Raw genomic sequence first — 25,944 nt, 5'->3', positions numbered from 1 at the left:
TTAACAATAATGAAATTAATTATTTCACATAAAACGATTGGTTAAGGGGTGCCTGGGTGGCTCAGATGGTTAAGCACCTGACTCTTGATTTTGGCTCAGGTCATGATCTCATGGTTCCTGGGACTGAGCCCCTTCTAGGGCTCCTCATTGACAACACAGAGCCCCCTTGGGTGGGATTCTCTTTCTCCCCCTCTATCTGCCCCTCCCCCACTTATGCTTGCTCATTCTCTCAAAATAAATAAACATTAAAAAAAAGGTTGATTAATTCAGTAGCTCATCAAGGACCCAGGCCTTTCTACTTTACCATCCATCCTTGCTGTATTCAGGTTTTGTCCTCAGATTAGCTTTGCATTCCACAAAGTTTCATGATGCCTACCAAAGTTCTGTCATCATGTCCATATAATTTCTAGAGGCGGGAAGGGACATTATTCCTTCTTGTCCATCTCTCTTTCTCTAATTTGTCATGCATCTTTTTTTTTTTTTTTAAGATTTTGAAAAAACATTTATTTATTTTGAGAGAGAAAGAAAGAGAGAGAGAGAGAGCACGTGCACAAGCAGGGTAGCAGCGGAGAGAGAGGGAGACACAGAATCCAAAGTAGGCTCCAGGCTCCGAGCTGTCAGCACAGAGCCTGACGTGGGGCTTGAACTCATGAACTGTGAGATCATGACCTGAGCCAAAGTCAGACACTTGACTGGCCACCCAGGCACCTCTGTTATGCATCTTTTTAAACAGCATTTTAAATTGCTTACTTTTCTTGGGACCCTCTCTCATCCTGGCTGACTTCCCTTTATTGTCCAGAATGCCACCAGCCCATGCAAGGGGACAGGATCACTATTATGGGCTTAGACTAATTAAGACTCATTCCCAGGGCTGGCTCCAAGCTTCTCTGAAGTTTCTGGCTGCTCCACAGAACAGAATTAAGGTTCTGTTAGGAAGAAGGAGATGGGAGTAGGGAACAGGTACACAGTGTGCAACCAATAGTTGGGTTGGATTCTGTTAGGGAATCCACAAGTCCAGGTTGTTAACCTTGACACACTGTTACTTTTCTGGGCTCCCCTCAGTTCCCATCCCCATCTAGCGTATTTCCTTAATAGTGAGTCAAGTCCCCTACAACTCTAGCTCTAAAGGACACATTCCAAGGCTGTCTTTGGCAGAACAGCAAGGAACGTGAAATGTATTCCTTGGGGCCCAGTGTGCTTGTGTAATCCCCAGGTCAGTGACATGTGTTTGGTCAGCCTGGGCACTGTCAGTTGGGTAGGGGGAAGAGCAGAGGCTCTGCCTCCTGGAAAGGTGTACTGACCTGGCCCTGACTCAGCCCCAGAGCTGAGTTCCAGTCATGCTCCCTTCTGAGATCTCCTTTATTTAAAAAAAATTTTTAATTTATTTTTATTTTTTTAAATAAAAACTTTTTAATGTTTATTTATTTTTGGGAGAGAGAGATAGAGAGAGACAGAGCACAAATGGGGGAGGGGCAGAGAGAGAGAGGGAGACACAGAGCCTGACACAAGGCTCAAACTCATGAGCTCTGAGATCATGACCTGAGCCAAAGTCAGACGCTTAACCAAATGAGCCACCCGGGCACCCCTGAGATCTTTCTGGTCTGTACTCCTCTTAGAATCCGAATTGTTTTCCCCCTCCTTTTTTTAAAATTAAAAAAAAAATTAAATGTTTATTTATTTTGAGAGAGAGAGAGTGAGTAGGGGAGGGAAGAGAGAAAATGTGAGTAGGCTCTGCGCTGTTCGATCCCATGAACTGTGAGATCATGACCTGAGTTGAAATCAAGAGCTGGACGCTTAAAGAATTGAGCCACTCAGGTGCCTCCCCTACTTTTTTATAGTTTGTATTTATTTTGACAGAGAGGGGAGAGAGAGAGAATCTCAAGTAGGCTCCTTGCTGTGTTAGTGCAGAGCCTGACACAGGGCTTAAACCCACAAACAATGAGATCATGACCCGAGCCAAAGTCAAGAGTCGGATGGACACTTAACCAACTGAGCCACCCAGGCACCCCTTCCTTTTTTTTTTTTTAAATATGCTCTGCAGCCAGTGTGGGGCTTGAACTCATAACCCTGAGACTAAGAGTTGCATGGTCTACTGACTGAGCCAGCCAGGTGCCCCCTGAATTGTTTTCTTAACAAATTCTAATTGTTCTTAAAACCCTAGTCTTAAAAACCCAACATTACTGTCGTATCTCCTTTCTGTGACCTCCCACATTAGGAAAACCAATATCCACTGAATTTACTAACCAGTCACAGATCTCCCATATGTGTTAGAAGCTTTGAGAAAGTATTAGACAATAGGGAAGAAAATTAAGTTTTAGTAGCTGTGTGCCAGGTGCCTGGGGTAAATTCTTTCCCACACTGACTTTATCCTTAACAGCACCCTGATAGGTTGGGTTATTTTAACTTTCATGTTAGAGTTTAGGGAATTCAGGTTCAGAAGTTAAGTTGCCTGCTCACAAAAGGTAAGGTTGGCTCAAGGCCACAAGCTATTAGGAGCGCATGACTGCGTGACCTAATGCCCATGCTCTTTCTCCTACCCTTCCCCTCTTCTGACTTCATGGTCTTTACTATTACAAAACACATTTGTATATATTAATTTTAGCCTCACAACAGTAGCAGGGTGAGTCCTAGTATCTGCATTTTGTAAATGATGGTGGGGTTCAGAGACACTAAATGACTTGCCCAAAGTCATGTGGAGTTTAGCTCTTCTGACTACAGAATGTGTGTAGGAAAGCATGGCATAATTTGTTGAATGATGATCCAGATTATGGTGGGTAATCAATAAATAATTCATCAGATTAAATTACTGAAAATAAACAATGTCACTGCTTTGAGGTCCCTAGGTTCCTTTTTCCCCCTGTGACCTCCCCTCTGGGCTTCCCTCAGAGACCTCTTTTCCCAGGAACTCTCTCACCTCCAACCAAGACTCACAAAGAGTAGCACCCACATGTCTTCAGGCAGGAGGCTTAAGAAGGAAGGGTCTTCTTTTATGATAGAGCTGAGTGGACCTAACAGTTTTTGTTCTTTCCCTTCCCACCTTAGGCCTTCCTGGAATGGGGAGGCCCTACTCAGAATTTTCCCTGCCCCACTTGGCCGACTGCATTTGTTCTGGAGTAGACAAACCAGTGAGTCCCTGCTCTCCTGTTTCACTGGCCTTTGCCCTGGCAGTTATCAAACTAATGCCTCCTCCTCTCTCCTCCCCTGGCACTGCCTCCTGCCTCTGGCTCCGCCCCACAGCCCTGGACACAGTACACAGAGCCCAGAGTTTGGGCTCCAAGGGAAACAAAAGGAACTGCCTGGATTCCCATGGCTATGGCCAGCACCTTCATACCAGGGCTGAACCCCCAGAACCCTCATTATATCCCAGGGTAAGACTTCTGCTTGCTTCTGGAAATAGGCATATAGGGATATGGGAATTGTGCCACTTAGATCTTGGAGGCCAAGTAGACATACTGGTATTTGGGAGGCCCAGGGCTGGGATATTTATGGTTTTTGATGGAAAAGGAAAAGCAAGGCAATAGTGGTAGCTGGGCCTGCCACAAAACTCTGTTGTCTTCTCTATGGTAACAGGGTAACAGCAGAGGGGAAGGGTTGAAAACCTAGAGAACTGAGAAATGCCTGCTCCAAATAGGCACACAGCTGAATCCAGAAAAAAAAAATCAGGGCTTCAGAGGTCTCTGTGTCTATCTCTGGGGGTGATGGAGCAGAGGGAGACTGGAGGTGAGTTGTGTGTGTGGGGGGTCCTGTGCTACAGGTACACCGGACACTGCCCACTACTTCGGTTCAGCATGGGCCAGACCTATGGGCAGATGACTGGTCAGCTACTTCGAGGAGTTCCTGGCCTGGCCTGGCCCCCTGCCCATCGCACACTTCTGCCTCCCATCCGGCCTCCACCATCTCCTGAGGTTCCCAGAGGAAGACCATCTGTCAGGCGTGGACATGAAAGGCTCAGTTCCAGCATGATCCCAGGGTACACAGGTATGTATGTGTGGTCTGAATAGGTGTCCCTGTCCCAGAACATGTGCCCCAAACACTAATCGAAATCCTCCTTGCCCCCTCCCACCCAGGTTTTGTACCCCAGGCACAGTTCCTCTTTGCCAAGAACTGTAGCCAGGTCTGGACTGAGGCTCTGAATGATTTCACTCAGTGGTCTGGGGGACAAAGGAGTCAAGAACTGCCGAAGGAAGCCAAGGGAGAAAAAGACGTGGGGAAAGACCAAGAACCAAAGCCAGAGTCAGAGCTGGAGGCAGAGAAGGAGCTGGAGCCGGGGCAAGAGGCAGAACAAGTGAGACCAACAAGGCTGGAGAGAGTGCAGGGGGAGTTGGTAGTGTGACCAGGCCTAGGGGTGGCCATGAGTAGCATGACTCTGGGTACAGGGAGTATGGGCCTGACTGCCAGCTCCAGCTCCCAGGGAGCTTCTGGTAGAGCACAGGAGCTGAATTTGATGCCCTTATTTTTTCTCTATCAACTTCCCCTCACAAGGCTTCCCCCTATTCCATGGATGACAAAGATCCTCGCAAGTTCTTCATGCCAGGTGAGAGGAAGTGGGTAATGATCAAAAGCATGGGGAGGCTCCCAGGAGGTCCTGACTCAGTATCCCCATCCCCCTAGGCTTCACTGGTTATGTGCCCCGGGCCCGCTTCCTCTTCGGCTCCAGCTTTCCTGTGCTCACCAACCGGGCACTGCAGGAATTTGGACAGATGTATTCAAGGGGCAGATCCCAGAAGGATCCCAAACATCTCCCCCCACTTTCTAGGACCTACCCTCAGAACCTGGGCCTGTTACCTAACTATGGAGGCTATGTGCCAGGTGAGGATAGCCCCAGAGGGAAGTTTCGGGGACCAGAGTATTTGTACGTGTGTGGCACGGGTGGAAGTGGTTTGGGGGGTTGGAACTAATAGATATGGACGGGGGGCTTGGATCACGTGGTTCAGCTTACCACTGCGCAGAAAAGGAAACGGAGGTAGCCCACAGTGGAAGTTGGGACAAGATTTTGGAGGGCTTAGGCACTGACTGAGAAATAAATGGCTTTTCCATGCTACCAGCTACAAGTGACAGACTGTCTTGTCCATATAGGGTATAAGTTCCAGTTCGGTCGCACGTATGGGCATCTCACCCATGATGCACTGGGCCTCAGCACCCTCCAGAAGCAGCTCCTGGTATAGGTACCTGGACTTCAGGTTCTGTCTTCCCTTTCTTCCTATCCCAGCCATCCTTTTGCAAGGAAGAGAGGTGGGCCGCAGGGTGGGGGGAGGCACAAAGAAAAATGGTTTGGAGGCCGAGCACCTTTTTTATTAATAGGTGTAATAAATAAATAAATAAATACATAAACAGAAGTCTGGGCTCCTCCTCCCTCTTCTGACCACCAGGCACTGGCCACAGCCTATTTACATTTGGGGGCTTAGGGAGCTGGCCCCAATACTGTCACCCATCCTCCTCACCACCTGGCCTAGGGAACCCTGCAAATGGGCCTCTGGTCACCTCCCTCCATAGGGACATGCTAATCTGTACCTATGGAAGGGCCAGCCCAGATGGCCGGGGAAATCCTGGCAGCCCAGTGCTGCATCCCTTCCCTCCTTTCCGGGGTGGAGGTCTGGATGAGGTCACTGGGACAGTTAACGGGGAGTAATTAATACTGAGCACAGGGATGTATGGCCCCCAGCTCTTAGTCTGCTCTCTGTGGCCAAGCCAGAGGGCTTGGAAAGGGCTCTCAGGCTCTGAGTTGGGGGTTATGAGGGTCCCTGAGGCCACCAACATGCACAGGGCCTCAGTTTTGGCTGCTTCCAGGGGTTGGACTTGGAGTTGGGGTCAAGGTCACATAGGCCAGTGGCACCAGGCCGGTGTCGGGGCCGCGGCTGCAGCGCAGCCAGTCTCCTCCAGCTGGCCCCAGCACCCGGAGGATATCTCCCTTGTGGAAGCTCAGCTGTCCAGGGCCTGTGGCCAGATGATGGCACAGTGCCTTCACCTCGCTGGGGAAACAACAAATGGAGGTCAGAGAAACCCCATCCAAAGCCAAACCCAGCCCCCAATCCTATCTCCCAGGGCTTACCATGGAGGCTTGGAGGGCAGAGCTGGAGAGGGTGGCTCCTGCAGGCTCTCCCTGGGCTCTGGCTCCCGGCGGGCACCCACTGTCTGTGCCACTAGTTGGAACATGGACTTGTCCAGGCTCAGCCAGTCAGAGGGTAGCCTAGAAGAGAGCAGCTAGAGCTCTGGCTCTGTCTGTACCCTGGCTTAGAGAGGCTCCCCAAATCCCTCCGTCTACACTATGGGATGCCGCTCACCTGTTTGCGGGCCGGGTCTCACGCTGAGCCTTTCGGGAGCCAAAGAGGTGGCCCCACTTGATGCCCCCAGGTGAAGGTTCTGAGGCTCCTTCCTCATTTTCTGCTGAGGGGGCAGTGGACCCTTCCCTCTCCCGGCTGCGCCTCAGCTCAGCCAGCACAGAATCAGGGGGGCTCCCCATCCAGAAGGGCCAGCCCCTATCCCGGCCAAGGGTCTCCTCAGGGGCAGGGCAGGCCTCCGCCCCCTCGACTACTCCCTCTCGAGGGGGTGGCCCCCCACTTCCTGACCCTTTCTTTTTCTCACTGCTGCTACTGCTGCCACCACGGGGGAACCTAGAGCACTCAGCTGAGCCATCGATGTAGACCTGGGAACTCTGCATGAGCTGGTACCACCAGCCGGCCTGCCCGCCTCGGGCCCACCTGCCACGCCCTGGGCCCCCAGCTGCCTCTGCCACCTCTTCTGTCTCCTCTTCCTCTTCATCCTCTCCACCTTCTGAGGCACCCACACCCTTCACCCGCTCCCCATGGACTGCCCTCTCCGTGTCTCCAGGGCCCTCCTGGCCCCGAGCCCGGGCCAGCTGCAATGTTGAGTGGGCGGACAGCAGTAGGTCCTGGGACACCCGCAGCAGCTCCTTGTGCTGCCGCTGCTGCTGCCCACTTTGCAGCAGCCGGTGCTGGAACAGCAAGTCGAGGCTGAAGGGCAGCAGGGCCAGGGGCTGTAGCAGCAGCAGCAGCTCCTCAAAGAGGCTAGGGCACACAGTGTGTGCTGCACTCAGGAAGCCCCACGGCTGGTAGTGGGTCTGGATGATATCTAGGGGAGAAAGAGAGAGGCCTGAGTCACACAGAGAAGCACAGCCTGGCCTGGGGTGGGCCTTTGAGAAGCAGCCCTGGCAGAGCCACTGCATATGGCCACACAGGCTGTGTACTGTGCCCTCGGATGCACTCCAGTGGAAACGATGCCGCCTCAAGTTGTGCAGGTCGCGACCTCCAAACCCTAAGTGGCAGCCCCAAGTTCAGAGTGGAGGTGTTGGGGTTCCTAGCCACCCTGACTTCCACACTGCCTGAGTATCCTGCTGACTCCAAGGCTCTAACACAAGTAGAAGCTGGGGGAAGTTTTGGGCAGAACCCCGGCTTTGAGGATGAAAGTTTGTGGGGTTCCCTCCCCACCTCTAGAATCTGTAAAGAGCTGTGCCTCCCTCTTTGAGCCTCTGAGGTCTGGCCTATATTGAGTTTGCAAGAGAGAACAGTGTTCTGGGCATTACCTTCGTGGTTATAGAGGTGGTTAAACCAGAACTCCAGGGACCGGATGCTGTAGGGAAATAGGTGAAGAGAGTTGAATCTTGTGTGGATATAGCCAGATGATAAGGTACAAAGGAGATGGACATCGGGTCAGACATAGAGCAGAGGTATAGGCTGAACACCCCCCTTCTATGGCTACCTGGTTCATTTCATGTAATCTAGTTCTGGAAAGTCAGCGGGGACGTTGGGAGGGGGTGAACATGTGATTCACAAGCCAATTTCTTCCCTCTAGAAAGGAGTTGGCTTGCATAGGACCCAAGAAGTCAGGGCAGCTACTGAGTGAGAGTACAGGGTACCCATCCCAAAGGGGATGGCCTGGGCCCATACTTGAGAAAGAAAGATACTAGGATGTGGATCTCAAGATGGATTTACGGGCAGGCAGGATTTGGAAGTAGTGCTGGAATGGAGTGGATCAAAGTTTACAATATCCAAAGAACCAGATTAATTTCCAAATAAGCCAGATTATGGATTAAAAACCAGATTAAAAGCAAATGACCATGTTGGTGATCAGTGCCAGAGGGTTGTGGGTGTGGTGGGAAACCAGTGACCTACTGAGAGAGGCTATAGCTAGATGGGAGTGGCGGGGGAAGGAGGAAGGTGAGCCTGAGCCCTGGCCACAGATCCTGTGGATCCACCTGACTGTCTCAGTCTAGGGAGTTGGTTCCTCAGAAGTGGCGGAGCCTAGGGGAGAGGGCTGGTGGTTTGCAGCTCTTGTTGCCCCACACACTCACTTGAGCAGGCCAAGAATGAAGGCGTTGAAACGCATGGTGTGACTGGTGAGCTCTGGGAATTGGCTGACTTTGTTGTAGAGGCCATGCAGGACCTTGGTAGATGGGCCTGAGAGGAAGCCAGAGTTAGCAGTCACATGTCCAGTCTCTGGAACCCTAATCTCAGCCTGGAGTCCCCATCTTGCCACCCAGCACTTACCCAGCTGTGTGGAAGCCTCAACCACACTCCACGGCATGTTCTTACGTTGCCCAATGATGACATCTAGCACAAAGGCCTTGAGCCCATCCTCCAGCACAGCCTGGACCGCAGGGCACAAGTACTTCAGAACCAGGTGGCCCACATTGGGGCTCACAGAACTATTCCCCAGCTTTGCCTGTGGATGCAGTAGACAAGTACAGAGAATCATTTGAGGCCTGACCTTGGTCCTTTCTGACTCTCTTAGGCCTGAGCATGCTTCTCTTGAGATCCCCATCCCGAAGCTCCCAACTCTGGGTTCTTGGTGCAAGAGAGCAGGAGGAAGTGGTCACACAGAATGGGTGAGGGTCAGCCGGGTAGAGCTCAGCTCTCCAGTTTCTTGCCTACCTTCACCCCAGCATCCCGGCTTGTGCCAAAATGGGCCACAATGAGGTCCACAGCAGTGTTAACTGCTTTCACCAGCCCTGCAAGTAAGAATTTGATGTGTGACAGGTTCCTAAGCAAGTCCCTGGGCAACGTGGCTGAAACGGAGCCCTCTGTGGAGAGAGGGAGGGGCTTCCACTCTTTCTCTCTGTCTCTGCACACGGATCTCAGTCTCACCGAGGACCAGTCCCTGGCCCCTTGTTTTTGCCCAGTTCTCAAGCCCTGCACTGCTTTCACCACCAGTGGATCCATCTCACCAACTGCATCTTCAAGACCTTCTTACTCCATATCCTAGATGAATCTAACTATTCATCTTCTCTGCTATGAGAAACCAGGCTAGTGGCTGCTGGAGAAAGTCCGGGGCCACTCATAACAGTGATCGACACGGGCACTTCTTGGATGTGCGTCTCATGGTACGCCCTGCTATCCTTTCACATTGCCAAATCTTTACCCCTCTTCTCAAGCCCTTGATTCTACTTCACCTAGAGAACAGAGGCGACTGGTCATGAATTCCACATCCCTGTCCATCCAAAAGACCTAACTACATTCTACCTAACCTCCCCCAGGGCCCACTCACTCTCCATCTTGTTCAAGGTTCTTCCCTCTTCCTAGGTTTGAATCTCCCACTCTTCCTCTGCAAGGGACCTTAGCTTCATCTTTATTCCTTCTCACAGGCTCCTTCCCTTCAGCCCACAATGACGTTCAGTTCTTTTCGCATCATCTCACTGAAGCAGCTCTCTTAGTCCAGTGGTGCCTTATTTGCTAAATAGCTTAGTAGATGTCACCATTATGCTTACCGAAGCTGTTAGTCCCTGTAGTACTTGAACTGTCCCCAAGAGCACATGGCCATTTATTTATGGCAAAGTCTCCCTCACTATAAGTAGCTCTCCAAGGCAAGAGACTGAAGCCCGATTCTTAAGCATCTGATAAATGACCCTTGCGTGCTCATGCACACACACCATACACAATACACAGACTTCTACCTCTTGCCCCAATTCCTGTGCTAATTCTTTCCTAGCATGTGGAGTTCTAAAATAGGGAAATAATCTGGAAGACTAGACAGTATGGCAATGGGCACAAATAGGCACTGACAACAGAATTCCTGGCCTGAGCTGGGGGTAATATTCACCTTTTTTCTGAAGTAGGTCAATGGAAATGGCCTCTGAGTTGCCATCTGGGGACAGACAAAACTCAGCTGGAGGCTTCTCAGTCAAGGAAAAGGGGTCTTGGAAGTCAGGGCAGGTCAGCGGTAATGGCTTTACTACTTGACCTGCAAAGAAGAGAAAAATCAGTCTCAAGCAACTCTCCTAAGAGTTGCAGCTGGGTTCTGTGTTCCTTTGGGGACTGACCCCTTCTCCAGCCCTGCCAAGCTGTGGTAGAGCCTGCTCTGGGTATACTGGGGACCTGGGCCACACACCATTCATCCGGCAGTTCAGATGGCCAGCAGCACTGAAGGAGCCAGGGAATTCAAAGATGGGGTTCCTTCGGGCCAGTCGAGTTTCCTGCGGCCTTCGGTCTAGGCTCCCTGACAATCCAGGTGGCCCTAGTGGGTTCTTCCTCCTGTATTCCCGCCACTTGAGTGCTTGAGGGGACAGGTGGTTGGCTGAAAGCAGAACAGATTAGCAGAAGAGACAGACAAGAGTTAGCAGGAGATAGCACTTCATATCCACCCAGTGGGCCCATATAAAATATGAGGGCTGGGTGTGTGTGTGGATATTATCCATAGATAATATGGGGAAGGAGATGTAAACGTTTTAACCCCTGACCCCAGGCTGGAGTATAAGAAACCATTCAAAGGGGAGGTAAAGATGCTTGGGGTGGGGGGTAAAGCTCATACCATTATTGGGCCTGGAGGCCATGCTGCCCTCACCACCTCCCCGGGCTAGACTTTCTGCTCGACTGAGGCTAGATCTCCAGGAGCCCAGAGGAGGCAAACTTCCTGTTCCATGGAGACGGTACTCAGCCAAGGTCAGTATCTTCTGATCCTCCTTCTGTGGCTGCTGCGAGGTGGCAGGCCGGGCAACAGGAGGACAGGAGTGGTTCCATGGGGGTGGGCTTTCTGTGGCTGTGGCTTGCTCTGGAGGAGGGGAGCACGAGGTGGAAGCAGAAGAATCGGTGCTGGGCCCAAAGGGGCCAGCACTGCGGATGGGGGAGTAGCTACCCAGGGGTGACGGCCGTGAGGTTTCTAGCTCAGGACCAGCTTTCCTGGCACCTCTGTTGGTGGCTGCCTGCGACTCCCCTGAGGGAGCTAAGGCTGGAACTTGAGCAGTGGGGGCAGCCAGTGGGGCAGGCTGCTGTGCACGGCCACAACCAGAGAGGCTGTAGAGCTGGGAAAGGCTGTGGAGGGCTCGGGCCTTGGCCAACTGCTTGGGGAAGTGGTGCTGGAACACGAAGGGCTGGATGGGCAGCGTGGTAGGCCTCTGCTCCTTGCTGTAGCGAAGGACTGGTCGGCTCTCAGCACCACCTCCTGTGGCAACAGTGATGGAGGAGGAATCAGACAGATTTGCCCTGAGACCCCCATGAGAGGAAGTAAAGAAGCAGACAGATGATGCTCACTGGGGAGAGGGGAAGAGACAGGCAGCACCTGAATTGTAGGAATTGAATGGGGTAGGGGTAATCCAAGTTTGGGAATGTGACAATGCCCCTCCCATCTTTTGTAAAACTTTCCCTATTGTCTTTATGATAACTGAACTCTCTTGTGCTCTTGGCTATTCACCCCTTCTTCATTTTCTTGACTTCAAGGGTGGATATATCTTAAGGCTCCATTCTTTGATCTCCCTTTACACATTCTCCCCTGCATTGTTCAAGTTCAGACATTCATACACATGACTCCTGAACCTTCAGCTTTAGCCCCAACCTTCCCCTTGATCTCTGGATCATTCTGCTTTAGGATTCTGCTTTCACGTATTTTTTATTTTATTTTATTTTATTTTATTTTATTTTATTTGAGAGAGAGAGAGAGAGAGAGAGAGAGAGAGAGAAGCAGAGGGAGAGACAGAATCTTAAGCAGGCTCCATTCTCAGCACTAAGCTGAAATCAAGAGTCGGATGCTCAACCAACTAAGCCACCTAGGTGCCCCAAAGATTCTGCTTTCACTTAATAATTGCTATTTTAAAACAGTTCATCTATCACCTTTCTCCTGATGACTTTCTTCAGTCAATGGCAGAAACACCATTTCCTTTGTTTCGGAAGCCTAAAGAGTTGGAGTCAGAGTCACATGATCTTCAGGGTAAGATATTATTTACTTCAAGCTTTTGCTCATCATCACCTTTCTCTGCTAAAGCTGACTCATTTCATTCTTAAGCAAATCTAACCATGATATTTCCTTATTTGCAGCTGGGATCAGACTCCTGTCACCCCTATCCACCCCATTCCCACTTTTTCATAATCCTGGCATTGGAGCCTCACGGTCTTTATTTGCTCCCTCTACACAGAACGGTGGTCTCCAAGACTGATCCTCTCCTGTTCTTTCAGCCAATCTTCAGGTCAGCGTCTCTCAAGACATAGGGCTCCGAACTAAACACAGAACTCCAGGATACTGCATAGCCTGATGGTCTTTGTGTGTGTGAGCTACGCTTCTAAGAACACTGCGTATACTGTAAACATATGGATGAACACAAGGTGGCGCTACAAGCACCTACAAAGCCTAAACCCCTGGGTGTGGCTCGCTAGCACAACTCTGGCCGCACAAGTCTGTGAGATAGGAATTAATATCCTTACCTGACAGATCAGGGTATTGGAAATTTAGAGATTAAGTCATTTGCCCAAGGTCATACAACTAGGAAGTGGCAGAGGTAGAACTCTGCCTAAGCCAGAGTCTGATTTAGGGGCCAACGTTCTCTTTATCACATTGCACTACACATGAAATGGTAGCCCTCATCTTTTCCCATTTATTTATTACTTCAGTGAGTCTTAAGGGGACAGTGATCACAACCCCATGGTGGGGGGGTTAGAATCATTCCTAAGGGACGTGTTCAAAATGTAGCCTCCAGTAGTCATCCCCAATCTGTGCTAAGAGCAACCTTTGTCATTCTCCCTTTGCTTACTGTGCTCCAGCCACACTTCCTTCTGTCCTTAAACATGCCTAGTTCATTAACATCTCAGGGTCTTTTGCACTTGCTGTTCTGCCCCAAATTTTCTCATCATTCAGGCATCAGCTCAAACATCACTTTCTCAGTGGCGACCACCCCAGTCACAAGTCACACTCTATCTCATTATCCTGTTTTATTTTCTTTTTAACATTTAATCACTATCAGAAAGTAATCTCATTTGTTTATTGTCTATTACTCCTCATGAGGGCTCCAAAAAAGCAGGGTTTTTGAATTGTTCATTGATGTATCCCCAGTGCCTAGAATAGAGCCAGGTATGTAGTAGGTACTGAATGAATATTTGTTAAATGAATGAATCCCCACTGTCTCCCTTGGTTCAGTCTAGTCTCACTGCATCCAGATCTTCTTACATAAATCAGACTGCTTCCTAAAACACCAATTTTATCCCATGGCCCTACTGCCCACAGAATAAAGTCTAATCTTCTCAAACAGGTGTCCATACCTGCCACCAATTAGGCTGCTCTCCCCTCAAACTTCCACACCTGCCATTCTCACTGACACCACTCTCCCCACTCTGTCCCCAACTTTAAGCACACAGCTTTCCCTCCTGGGAATGCCTCCCTCCTTTCCATTTATTTAAATATCAAATTTCAAGGCTGAATGGACCCTGGCTATCAGATTAGGTATTCCCAACCCCAGCTTTATTATACCCCCTATATGAAGTATGTTTGTATTAGACTGTTTATTTCTACTCTTTAAAAATCCTCCCTAAGTCCCCAGGATAGGGTTTGAGGCAGAAAAGTAAGCTCAGAGAAGAAGGAGGAGCCTAACCTGGGGAGTGGGTCTCAGTTATGTCCCCAGGGAAAACAGACTAAGGCTTCACATTTTTCTACATGACAGCTCTTAAGAAAACTGGAGTCAGAGACCACGTTCATCCAAGTCTGCTGCTCTATAGGTGACATAGTCCCAGTCCCTCAGTTCCTTCTTAAAATGAAGCACCTAGAACTTCCAGGTGAGCACTAACTGGTGCAGGGAGTAGAGGACTATCAGCTTCTCCCTTCTGGAATCTATCAATGAATCCAGTCATTTTAACTTTTGGAAGGAAGCCCTTCCAAACTGCTGACTCATTCTGAGTTTGCTATCAATTAAATATCCCAAATCAACGGAAGTACATACCGCTCACCTGTCAAACTTCACATTGTTCCCTGCTTTTTTAATTTTGTTCTTTCCAGACTTGGTAAGATCTTTTTGAATCCTGACTCTGCTGCTCAGGATCTCAAAGAGATCTCTGCTTCTTTTGTCATTCATGAATTCTTTTGAATAGTCACTCATAGCAAAGAATCGAGAGAAGAGACCTGTGGTAAGTCACTGGAGACTTATGGAACAGAACAGCATCTCTATATGACAATCTTACCTGATAACAAAACAAACAACACTTTTAATGCATCTCTGACCAGGATTGGTCTTGCCCTAAGAATGCCAGCCACAACATCCCCTGTGCCTAGAGACACCTGCCAGACAGTACAGTCTAAGAAGGGAGTAGGTTCCAAGGGACTCTGGCCAATCTCTGCTGTTTCTGACGCCCCCTCTTCCCTAGAGACCTCCCTTTCCATCCCCACCCCAAGAACAGCTCCTCTGTGTATGTTTAGGACTGTGAAGTCTTCTGATGGGCTGTGATCTCCCTAACAGCAGAGATAAAACCATTTATGTTTTTTTAACCCATTTCCTTTGAGAAGCCAAGGGACCCCAACCTGAGGCCACAGCACAGCACATTCCCCTTTATCTCCCTTTCCCCTGCTTTATCTCCTCTTTCTTTCCAAACCCTCTGAGATCTGGCTTCCACCCTCACTGCTCCCAAATGTTGCTTTCAGGATTCTTCAGCCTTAATGTTAGCGACTTCACTTCAAATTTTGTTGAACTCTTTTTGAAATTTTCTCCTCATTTAGTGCATGTACCTTCACTCTCCCCTGGTTTTCCTCTAATATACTAATTCTTCTCAGTCTCCTTGGGATGTTGCTCTGCTCACCCTTAAATCATTGTATCCTCAGGGCTCTCTGTCCTTGTTCCTTTTATAACTCCACACATTCTCCCTGGATGCTCTCATCCACTCAAAGCTTCAACTACCTCTTTTTTTAAAAGTTACTTTTAAAAATTTAATTTTATATACTTTTAATTTTTTCTTTAAATCCAAGTTAGTTAACATATAGTGTAATAATGGTTTCAGGAACATAATTTAGTGATTCATCACTTCCATATGACACCCAGTGCTCATCCCAACAAGTGGCCTCTTAATGCCCGACACACATTTAACTCATTCCCCTACCCACCTCCCCTCCAGCAACACTCAGTTTGTTTTCTGTATTTAAGAGTCTCTTATGGTTTGCCTTCTCTCTGTTTTTACCTTAATTTTCCTTTCTTCCCCTTTGTTCATCTGTTTTGTTTCTTAAATTCCACATATGCAACTACCTCTTTTATTCTGATGACTCTGATCACAGCCATCCCCTGACTCCCAGGATATCCTTTCCAATCTACCTTCCACCCAAACAACCAGTGATCTTTCTAAAACGCAAATGAAAACATGCTACTAAGCTGTTAAAAACAAACAAAATGCCACTTCCCTGATTAAATCCTTCAAAAGTTCCATCCACACCCCACCATGGTTATACCAAATTATTTGCAGTTTCTGGAAAGCATCAGGTTATTTTGCACCTTTGTAGTTTTATACAGACTACTGTATGAATCTAGAATGTTCTTTCAAGTCTCCACAAAGCCTATTCCTAATCGTCTTTCTAGACTGGTTTTAAATATAAATTATGTTAGCAGTCCTTTTCTGACATGTTAGTCTGGATATCCCTCTCATAGACCAGTACCATATACTGTCATCTCTGTGTTTTAATTATGTTTCCTTTTCTGTTTTCATCCTTAGTCTGTATTCTTTGAGGGCAGAGACTGTCCCTCATATCTATCACCAGCATTTAACACAGAGCCTTTATAAAATATTTAAATGTAATAAAATAAATAGGAAAAGAGAGGACCCAGGAGGCTTTAAAGGTCTAGCGACTGGTTTCAGACTCTTTGATGAGTGGCAACAATCACTGATCAAAGAATGGACTTCACTGACACCCAGTATGGTCTGCCTATTGGACATATCCCTTAAGCACTGTAAATTCCTAAGTGTCCAAAACTAAACTCATGCCTTATCCCTTTTCCTATAAATCTACTTTAGTGTTTGAGGTCTCTATCCACGTACCCTCATCTTTCCAGTCATCCAGGCTTACAATCACAATCTTCTGTTACTTCCTTTCCCAATATATCAATTTCTAAATCCTGACTTTATCTCCTCAGTGTATTTGTTTATCCTCTATCCCTCCTTCCCCCGGTGACAACTGCAGGACATGACCTGGACTGGAAAGATTAATCTAGGCTGAGGAACCTTTAGTGGTTATGGATGGGGTGGTTGCCAGCGCCCTATCACTGAGGAAGCCATGCATATATCCTCATATTCTCCAGCTAGGTTCCTTACCGTCAGCTCTAGCTCTTGCATCCTTCTGTGTATGGCTGTTGGCTGGGCTCCCTGGGAGAGCAGGCCCTGGATCCATCAGCTGGGCCAGGGGGCCTTGCCCAGCAGCTCTGAGGCCAGTAGGTGGCATCTCATTGGACTGGGGGCCCTGACAGACCTGGGTGGACCAGGGCTCTGGGCCAACTAGGTCCATGCCTGGCCCCAAAGGCATGGGTGGTAGGCTATGGCTACAGCGAACGCCCTCATCCAGTGGGCCCACCCTATCTTGTTGGGCTTCTTGGATGGGTGAGAACTCCTGGGAGGAGTCTCCAATGCTCAGTCGAAGTGGCGGAGAGCCAGAGCCTGCAGCTTTCTTCCGGCCTTTGGCGAGCTCGGCGAAGGAGGTGACCCGCCTAGGCGGGGCGCCAGGCCCAGCGAGGGCTGTAGGACCCTCACTCAGGCGCACTGGGCAACTCAACATGCGTTCCAGTGAGCCCAGGCGGACAGGAGGGCTGCGCGCCAGGGTGCGATCACAGCTTCGAGAGCGTTGGCGTCCAGTGCTAAGGTTGGGGGGTGAAGTGTTAGTGTACACTTGCCCCTCGATCACAGCGGGGCCCACAGGAGCTGCTGCTTCCACTGAGGAACCCACTGCTTCTTGCTCCTCTGGCTGGACTTCTGGCCTCTGGAATAGGTAATACTCAGAGGGCTGGCTGGGGCCAGGGTCTGGACCAGGGCCTGGTGCCGGGCTTATCTTGGTGTGTTCCTCAGAGCAGCTGGTGATGGAAGAGCCAGCTGGGCTTGGGGATGATTGGGAGGACAGGTCACAGGTGACAAGTTTGTAGTAATTCTGTGTGGCCACAACAAGACGGGCCTGGCTCTGGAAGCAGGCTGTGAGGTCAGCCACAGCTGGGCAGGGCTCACAGTGTGGGCGGTAGGAGTTGCAGTTGGCATCGAGCTCAGGAGACGAGGCATGAGGACAGCCATAGCTCCCCTCCCTTCCCCCACTGTCGGGGTGGTGGGACTCACAAGACATCTTAGACTCAGCTGGGGAGGGCTGCAGGTCCAGGTAGAAGGCGCCAGGGTCTGAGTGGCTGCAGAAGGAAGAGTTGCTGCAAGACTGTGGGGCGGAGTTGAGATTGGCACGGGAGTTGCCATGCATCTTGTTGTAGAGGGTGCTGAAGGTGACCAGCACACCGTCTGAGCTGTTGCAGGAGGAGTCACTCACATAGCCCATGGACTGGTCAGCCGCCTCAGACTGACTGGATGTGCTACTGCAGCGGCAGTGCTGAGGTCCTGAGCCTGAGCATCTTGGGTTCCTTGGGGATTCATCTGAACTGAGTTTCCATTCGTGATCAAAGGAAAAGCCAGAGGTATCACTGGCTCCACCCCCACTGCCACTCCCACCAGGTCCCCCACACTCATCCAGTTCCATGGTCTCCGCTTCCAGTTCTGGCCGGCAGCAGTGGCTGGTGCTGCACTGCTGGGTATCCAAGGTGGCCACTGGCTCCTGCTCCTGCCCTTCCACTACTCCAGCCCGACTACGTGTTGCCCCCCATGGCCTGCTCACTCTAGGCCCAGGTGGTGGCAGCTGGAAAGGGGACAGATGTAAGGTGGGCTGACCAGCCCCATGCAGGTGGAAGGACTGCTGGGTGGCACTATCACCAGTGCTGTCATCATATAGGTCACCAAGTCCTGGCTCAGCCACACCTTCCTGTAGCAGGAAGGGATTGTGTCGTTTAGGGGCCCCGGGGCCTCTTCCATCCCGCACCCTACTCTTCGTGCTGTCTGCAGACCGCGCAGATCCCCCCGGAGCAGAGTGCAGACTGTTGTATAGCAGCGAGTCAGCTTGTCCTAGGTCTTGATCAGTCTGGGTGATGCCCAGCTCAGGTGGGCAGAAGGGATTGGATCTTGTGCTCCCACTACCCCCACCTGCCCCTCCACAGCACTGTCTGTCTGGGACTTGACAGTGCACCAGGGGGATGTGGTGGACGATGAGGGTCTCTCCAGTCAGCTTTGGGGGACTATCCATTCTGGAAATTTCGAACAAGGGCATCAACAGCACCAGACACTGCCCCCGGAGCCCAGTGGGGCAGAACACATTTCATCAGGAGAGCTTGGCACCTGGAGAGAGAGGGAAAGAAAGGGAACCTAATGTCACCTCCCTGGAAGTCAGGGACATGCCCTTCCCATAGCATTTTCAGGTGGAGAAGGGCCCAAGAGGAGAAAAGATTCAGAGTCAAGATGGAGCTTGATAACACAGCCCAACAGGACAGGGTACCCCACCATACTCTGGACTGCACAGGCCCAGCTCTTGAGCACCCCCTTCATTTTAAGTTGGCCATGCATCCACTTGTGACCAAAGGCAGAGCCCCTTTTAATGCCACATACGAAAATCTCGGGGTTCTCAAGGACAACACTTTCTCATTTTCTTTCAAGGATGTGTTCTTAGCAGTAAATGATGACTAGTCCTGAGTACAGAAAAGTATGAGTAGTGACATAACTAAGAAAAATCATCTAGGATGACTGAAAGGGTGCTCAGCACTAAGGGGGATCCAGAGATGACTTAGTCACAGTTACAGCTTGCAAGCTTTCAGATAAGGGGAAAATCATGAATACTATATTATGTACTCACAGCAGTAAGCTATAATTTTGCAAGAAAACTATTTTTAAATATTCTCTATCATTTGCCCCCCTATGTCATCTCATTTTCTCTTCCTCTGAGCCCCAGAATGCTTATCCCTCTCTCATGGCTGTGGGCTAAGGATCCTTGCTCTTCTTACTACTGTTCTGGAGCTTCTTCTTCTTCTTCTTTTTAAAGATTTTGTTTTAAAGTAATCTCTATACCCAACGTGGGGGCTGAGCTCACACCCCCAAGATCAAGAGCCACATGCTCCACAAACTGAGCCAGCTAGGTGCCCCTGTCCTGCAGCTTCTTGAATACAGAGACCAAATTGGGCATCAAAGTGACTGAAAGTATGCTAATCTCTTCCTTCTCAATGCAGGGCGGGTGTCTATTTCTATCTCTTTTGTATCACTCAGGCACAACATCACATAAGACCTAGCAAACATGACAGGCATAATACATTCTTGTCCAGCTCAGGGTACAGATCTTCTGAAGTGACCAAATTCTATCCAGTTTCAGCTCAGAACTTTCACTGTGGGGGTCTCCTAGAAAGTCTTCTCTTCCCAGTTTTTCTGATAGGCTAAGGTAAAGTTCTCTCTTGTTCAAGGTCTCCTGGCCCCAAGGACACAGAGCCCACTCTGAGCTTCTCCGGTCTGTTGGCTGGACTGTGGCAGAATGGCTTCCTCAAATTCTAGTCTCCTGTGCTATCAAGTTCAATCCTAACAGTCCTCACTTGCTCAGATGCCTCATATCTAATTTCATTCATTTCTCTTCCTTCCCTTTTTATTCTTATCATTTTCCTTCCACCCACTATGAGTATAAATACCCCACAACCTAAGTTCTCCATCATTTAGTTGAATGCTTTATACCATCAATTTTTAAAATTTTAACTCATTTAGATTATAGGATCACAGCCCTTCATGTGGAGTACAGAAAAGATCTAGGCAAGTCACATATACTCAAGGACATGAAAAGGCAATAGTAAATGAAAAGATTCAAGTGGCCGATAAATACATTTGTGAGGGATACAGTTTTAAAATATCATTATTTACAAACTAAATTACATCAAAATTAAAAAGTATTTACCCTCTTTTTCCCCCTTTCCTTTCGGAGAGGAAGACTTTGTTGGACTTCCAATCTTTTGTGAGTTGACTGGGGGTAGTAGATATGGGGGTAGTAGATACGGAGAAAGGCGGAAACTAGACAGACTAAACTGAGCTACAAGGTTTGAGTTATAGAAAACATGGGAATGAATATTTTTTACCTTGGATTAGGTGACGGTTTCTTCGCTATGACACCAAAAGCACAAGTGAAAAGTGAGAAAATAGATAAGGTGGATGGACATCATAAAAATTAAAAACCTTCAAGCGTTGAAGGATACCATCAAGAAAAGACAACCCACAAAATGCGAGAAAATATTTACAAAGAGACTTCTGATCAAAATATATGAAGAACTCTTACAACCCCACATTAAAAAGACATATAACCCAATGAAAAACTGGGCAAAGACTTGCCTAGACATTTCTCCAAAGAAAACACACAAATGGTCAATAAACACATGAAAAGATGCTCAACATCATTAGTCATTAGATAAATGAAAACCACATTGAGATACCACTTCACCCCCAGCATGATTCCTAAGATAAAAGACAGACAATAATAAATGTGTGAAAATGTGGAGAAATTGGAACTCTCAAACTTTGCTGGAGGCATTGTAAAATGGTGCTACTTTGGAAAAATAGTCTGACAGTGCCTTAAAATGTTAAACATAGAGTTACCATACGTCCCAGCAATTCTACTCCTAGGTATATACTCAAGAGAAATGAAAACACATGTTCACACAAAAGCGTGTATATGAGGGGCACCTGGCTGACTCGGTAAAGCATGTGAGTCCTTATCTCAGGGTTGTGAGTTCAAGCCCCAATTGGGTATAGAGCTTTATCTATCTATCTATATATCTATTAATTTATATTTTATTTTTTAATGTTTATTTATTTTGGAGAGAGAGAGCACAAGCAGGGGAGGGGCACAGAGAGAGGGAGACTGAGGATCCAAAGTGGGCTCTGCACTGGCAGCAGTGAGCCCCAGTGCAGGGCTCAAACTCATGAACTGTGAGATCATGACCTGAGCCAAAGTCAGATGCTCAACCCACTGAGCCACCCAGGCATCCCTATTTATTTATTTTTTTAATTTGGTTTTTCTTTTTGCTTTTCTTTTAAGATTCTATTTTTAAGTAATCTCTTCACCCAATGTGGGGCTTGAACCTATAACTCTGAGATCAAGTGTTGCATGCTCCACTGACTGAGCCAGCCAGGCACCCCAGTGTAGTGCTTACTTTAAAAATAAATAAATAGGGGCACCTAGGTGGCTTAGTGGGTTAAGCATTCAACTCAAGCATTGATTTTGGCTCAAGTCATGATCTCATGGTTAATGAGACTGAGCCTTGCATCAGGCTTTGCGCTGACAGTGCAGAGCCTGTTTGGGATTCTCTCTCTCCCTCTCTCTCTGTCTGCCCCTCCCCTGCTCAGTCTCTTACTCTCTCTCCAAAATAAGTAAATAAACATTAAAATGAATAAATAAATATATAGATAAAGCTGCACCAAAAAAACGATGTTAAAAAAATAATGTGATATATACATACAATGGAATACTATTTAGCAATAAAAGGAATGAAGTGGTGATCCGTGCTACAACATGAATGAACTTCAAAAAGTAAAAGAAGCCAGTCATAAAAAGCTTTTTTGTATAATATAGGATTCCATTTACATGAAATTTCCAGAACAGACAAACCCACAGAAGCAGAAAATAGATTAGTGGTTTCCAGGGACTGAGGGACTGGGGGACTGGGGAATGGGGAGTGACTGCTAACAGGTATGGAGGTTCTTTCTGGGGTAATGAAAATGTTCTGAGATCAGACAGTGGTGATAATTATGAAAGTCTGCGAGTAAAATCAAAACTACAGAATTTTATGGTATGTGAATTATACCTTAACAAAGCTGTTATTTAAAACCTTTTTTAAAAATACACACAAAAGGTTAGGAGTTATGAGGTCAGGAGGGGTGAGGAAGGGAACCAGTGTTGAGCAGTGGAGGGGATGGGGCATTTGCAGAAACAAGTTGAGAACAAGAAAAGAGAAAGAGAGCTGCCTTAAAGTATGGGATTTTATAGAGAGAAATAAAGAGGATTTTTAGGAAGTTTAGCTATGAGGTACATGAGATAATTTTCTCTTTACTCCTTCATATCTCTTCCTTCACCAAGAAAACTTGGGTTCAAATATATATGCCACAAGGATAACAGAAAGTTGGAAACAACCTGAAATTCCAATAATAATCAATCAACAAAAAAGAAAAGAGCAGGGGTACCTGGGTTGCTCAGTCAGTTAAGTGTCCAACACTTTTTTTTTCTTAATTTTTTAATGTTTATTTATTTTTGAGGGGGGTGGTGCATATATAGAGGGAGACACAGAATCGGAAGCAGGCTCCAGGCTCCGAGCTGTCAGCACGGAACCAGATGCAGGGCTTTAACTCACAGGCCCAGAGATCATGGCCTAAACCAAAGTCGGACACCCAATTGACTAAGCCACTCAGGCACCCCAAGTGTCGCTTGATTTTGGCTCAGGTTTCTCTCAGTTGGTAAGATCAAGCTGTGTTGGGCTCTGCACTGACAGTGTGCAGTCTGCTTGAGATTTTCTCTCTCCTCTCTCTCTGCCCCTTCCCTTTTCATATGCTCGCACTCTCTCTCTCAAAGATAAACTTAAAAATTTATCTATTTATTTATTTGTTTCTTTGTTTTTAAAGAATTTTAAAAATGATTTTATTTATTTTATTTTTTTGAGAGAGAGGGAGATGCACAGAGAGAAGAAGAGAGAGAATCCTAAGCAGGATCCATGCTGTTAGCACAGAGCCCAACACAGGGCTCAAACTCACTAACCATGAGATCATGACCTGAGTTGAGATCAAGAGTTGAATGCTTAATCGACTGAGTGACCCAGGCACCCCTGGAAAAAAAATTTTTTTTAATAAAAAAGTAAGAGCAGAGTAACATTAAAATATGTCAATGTGACCACTGACTTGGGAAAACATTCACAAAATATTAGGTGAAAACTGCAAACTACAAACAGTAAGTACGGTATGACACCATTTTTAAAAATAAATATATGTCTATATGTGTCTTAGTCTGTTGAAGCTGCTATGACAAAATATCTGAGACTATGTGGCTTATAAACAGCAGAAATTTATTTCTCATAGTTCTGGGGGCTGGGAAGTCTAAGAACAAGGTGTCAAAATGGCTGTGTTCTGCCCTCTTCCTGGTTCATAGCTGGCACCTTCTAGCTGTGTCCTCATATGGTGTAAGGGACAAGAGATGTCTCTCGAGCCTGTTTTGTAAAAGCAGTAATATCATTCATGAGGGCTTTGCCCTCATGAAGTAATCACCCCAAGGCCTACCTCTTACTATCATTACCTTTGTGGGTTAGGGTTCAATATATGAATTTGGGGGGACACAGACATTCAGACCATAGCAATATGCATGAAAGAAAATCTGAAACCATATACAACAAGATGTTAATAGTTCTTATCTATGTTGAGTGATTTTAGATTATTTATAAGTTTACCCTTTTGGTATTAACTGTATTTCCTAATTTGTATGTAATATATATCTATTATGTATGTAATTTAAACGGTTTTATTTCCTTTAAACAACATAGATACCACAGGTTCAGGGCTTGGAGAGGGGGTCTTCCCCTTATAGATAGTACTAGGTTTCCCCAAGGTCCAGGCTATCATCTGAGGTCTGGACTAAAGGAGCTATCTTGTACATATAGCAGTAATTTTAGGAGTACCTATGGGTTACAGCCATCACTTGATCTTCAATGAATATCCAGCCCCCCTATATTTTTTTAATTTAATTTTTTTTTGAGAGAGAGAGAGAGAGAGAGAGAGAGAGAGAATGCACATGCTCGTGAGTGTGTGAGAGCAGGGGAGCGGCAGGAGAGGGAGAGAGAGAATCATAAGCAGGCTCCATGCCCAGCATAGAGGCTGACCTCAGGAACTGTGAGATCATGACCTGAGCCGAAATCAAGAACTGGACGCCTAACCAACTTAGCCACCCAAGCGCCCCGACCCAACCCCACCCCCCTTTCAAACCACCATTTTCAAGCGGTATTCACAAATATACAAACATAGAAACTTGTGATTCTGATCCACAAAACTATTATTGAGTCATACATGCTTTGAAATGGAAAAACATAGTGATACACAGAGTCTAGAAGGCTGATCCTCTAAACCAGAGATAGAGAATAAATGGATAATGGAAGATGATGAAGAATCTGTACCTGGAGGGTGCAGAGAGTTATATTATACCGTTATGTTTACGTATCTGTCCCCCAGGCTAGAGTGTAGCTTCTTGAGGTCAAAACCTGTGATACAGTCAACTCTGTGTCCCTGGAACTTATACACAGTGCTTGGAACATGGTAGGTGCTCGGTTATTTGTGGACTCCTATTTTACCCATTTATTTTTTTTTAATTAAAAAAATTTTTTTCCTAATGTTTATTTATTTTTGAGAGAGAGAGAGAGTACAAACGGGAAGGGCAGAGAGAGAGGGAGACAGAATCTGAAGCAGGCTCCAGGCTCCAAGCTGTCAGCACAGAGCTGGACATGGGGCTTGAACCGACAAACCATGAGATCATGACCTGAGCTGAAGTCTGCCACTTAATGGGTTGAGCCACCCAAGTGCCCCTATTTTACCCATTTAAAAAACTGACTTATCTTTTTATTATTGAGTTGTAGGGGCTTTTAAATTTCCTTTATCAGACACATGTCTTGAGAATATTTTCTCTCAGCCTGTGGCTTGCCCATTTGTTTTCTTTAAAAACTTTTTTTTTAATGTTTATTTATTTTTGAGAGAGAGAGAGAGTGTGTGAGTGGGGAAGGGGGTAGAGAGAGAGAGGGAGACAGAATTCTAAGTGGGCTCCAGGCTCTGTGTTGTCAGCATAGAGTCCAATGCGGGGCTTGAACTCAAGAACTGTGAGACGCTTCACCGACTGAGCCAGCCAGGAGCCCCTGCCCATTTGTTTTCTAAATAGCGTTTTTTTTTTTTTTTTTTTAAGTTTATTTATTTACTTAGAGTGCATGTGCAGGGGAGGGGCAGAGAGAGAGAGAGAGGGAGAGATAGATAGAGAGAGAATCCCAAGCAGGCTCCACACTGTTAGCACAGAGCCGGACTTGGGGCTCAAACTCACAACCATAAGATCATGACCTGTGCTGAAATCTACAGTCGGATGCTTGACTGACTGAGCTACCCAGGTGCACCTTCATGGTGCTTTTTAATTAATGGAAGTTTTTAATTTTATCAAATCCCATTTATCTTTTATGGTTAGAGCCTTCTGTCCCATTTAAAAAATCTTTGCCTATCACAAGATCATAAAGAAATTTTTCCTTTTTTTTTCCCCCCTGAAAGCTGTATAGTTTTAGCTTTTACATTTAGGTTTTGTTGAATCCTATTTTAACTGTAAAGCTCTATCACTGTTTGATTCATTTTATATTTTTGTATCTTAGAAAAGGTCTTATTCCTTTCTGATTTCCACACAACCAAGGGGGATGCCTGCCAATATTTCTTTCACAGACAACTCTAGCTCAGTCAACCGAGGTGACGTACTGCAGGCATCCCATGAGATTTTGTATTCATGCCCCCTCTCCTGAACTTGCACATTTTTGTAAAGCACATTTTTTTTTACATGTCACCTCACTGATCCTCACAACAACTCACCAAAGTAGGCAGAGCCACTTCCATTTTAAAAAACAAGGAAATTGACAATCAAAAACAAAAGGACTTGTCCAAGATCATTCAG

General features: G+C 47.2%; 2 protein-coding genes across 5 annotated transcripts in view; one reads left to right on the top strand and one right to left on the bottom strand.

The window, feature by feature from the left end:
- The first annotated feature begins 3,027 nt into the window (after window positions 1-3,027).
- FAM166B (family with sequence similarity 166 member B) lies at window positions 3,028-5,298 on the top strand. Of its 2 annotated transcripts, none has more exons than XM_049625906.1 (7): window positions 3,028-3,125; window positions 3,238-3,368; window positions 3,755-3,978; window positions 4,068-4,285; window positions 4,483-4,534; window positions 4,757-4,809; window positions 5,077-5,298. In XM_049625906.1, the coding sequence occupies exons 1-7, from the start codon at window positions 3,054-3,056 to the stop codon at window positions 5,296-5,298; spliced, it is 972 nt and encodes a 323-aa protein (XP_049481863.1). In that variant the 5' UTR covers window positions 3,028-3,053. The 2 variants fall into 2 exon arrangements, with proteins under 2 accessions (XP_049481863.1, XP_049481859.1); XM_049625902.1 differs by having other exon boundaries at window positions 4,612-4,809; window positions 5,077-5,268.
- The window catches only part of RUSC2 (RUN and SH3 domain containing 2), a 65,103-nt gene continuing 44,429 nt past the window's right edge, over window positions 5,271-25,944 (bottom strand). For all 3 annotated transcript variants that reach the window (XM_049625896.1, XM_049625890.1, XM_049625881.1), the window contains 11 exons: window positions 16,497-18,593; window positions 10,762-11,391; window positions 10,342-10,527; window positions 10,054-10,194; window positions 8,889-8,965; window positions 8,505-8,679; window positions 8,309-8,414; window positions 7,541-7,587; window positions 6,282-7,089; window positions 6,050-6,187; window positions 5,271-5,969 (listed from right to left, as the gene is read on the bottom strand). In XM_049625896.1, coding sequence (XP_049481853.1) covers window positions 5,768-5,969; window positions 6,050-6,187; window positions 6,282-7,089; window positions 7,541-7,587; window positions 8,309-8,414; window positions 8,505-8,679; window positions 8,889-8,965; window positions 10,054-10,194; window positions 10,342-10,527; window positions 10,762-11,391; window positions 16,497-18,525 — 4,539 coding nt within the window. In that variant the 5' untranslated portion in view covers window positions 18,526-18,593 and the 3' untranslated portion in view covers window positions 5,271-5,767. The remainder of the gene's footprint in view (window positions 5,970-6,049; window positions 6,188-6,281; window positions 7,090-7,540; window positions 7,588-8,308; window positions 8,415-8,504; window positions 8,680-8,888; window positions 8,966-10,053; window positions 10,195-10,341; window positions 10,528-10,761; window positions 11,392-16,496; window positions 18,594-25,944) is intronic.

The sequence above is a fragment of the Panthera uncia genome, chromosome D4, assembly GCF_023721935.1.
Source record: "Panthera uncia isolate 11264 chromosome D4, Puncia_PCG_1.0, whole genome shotgun sequence".
NCBI lineage: Eukaryota > Metazoa > Chordata > Mammalia > Carnivora > Felidae > Panthera > Panthera uncia.
Note: the sequence above shows the minus strand (reverse complement) of the source record. Positions and strands in the feature narration are given on the sequence as shown.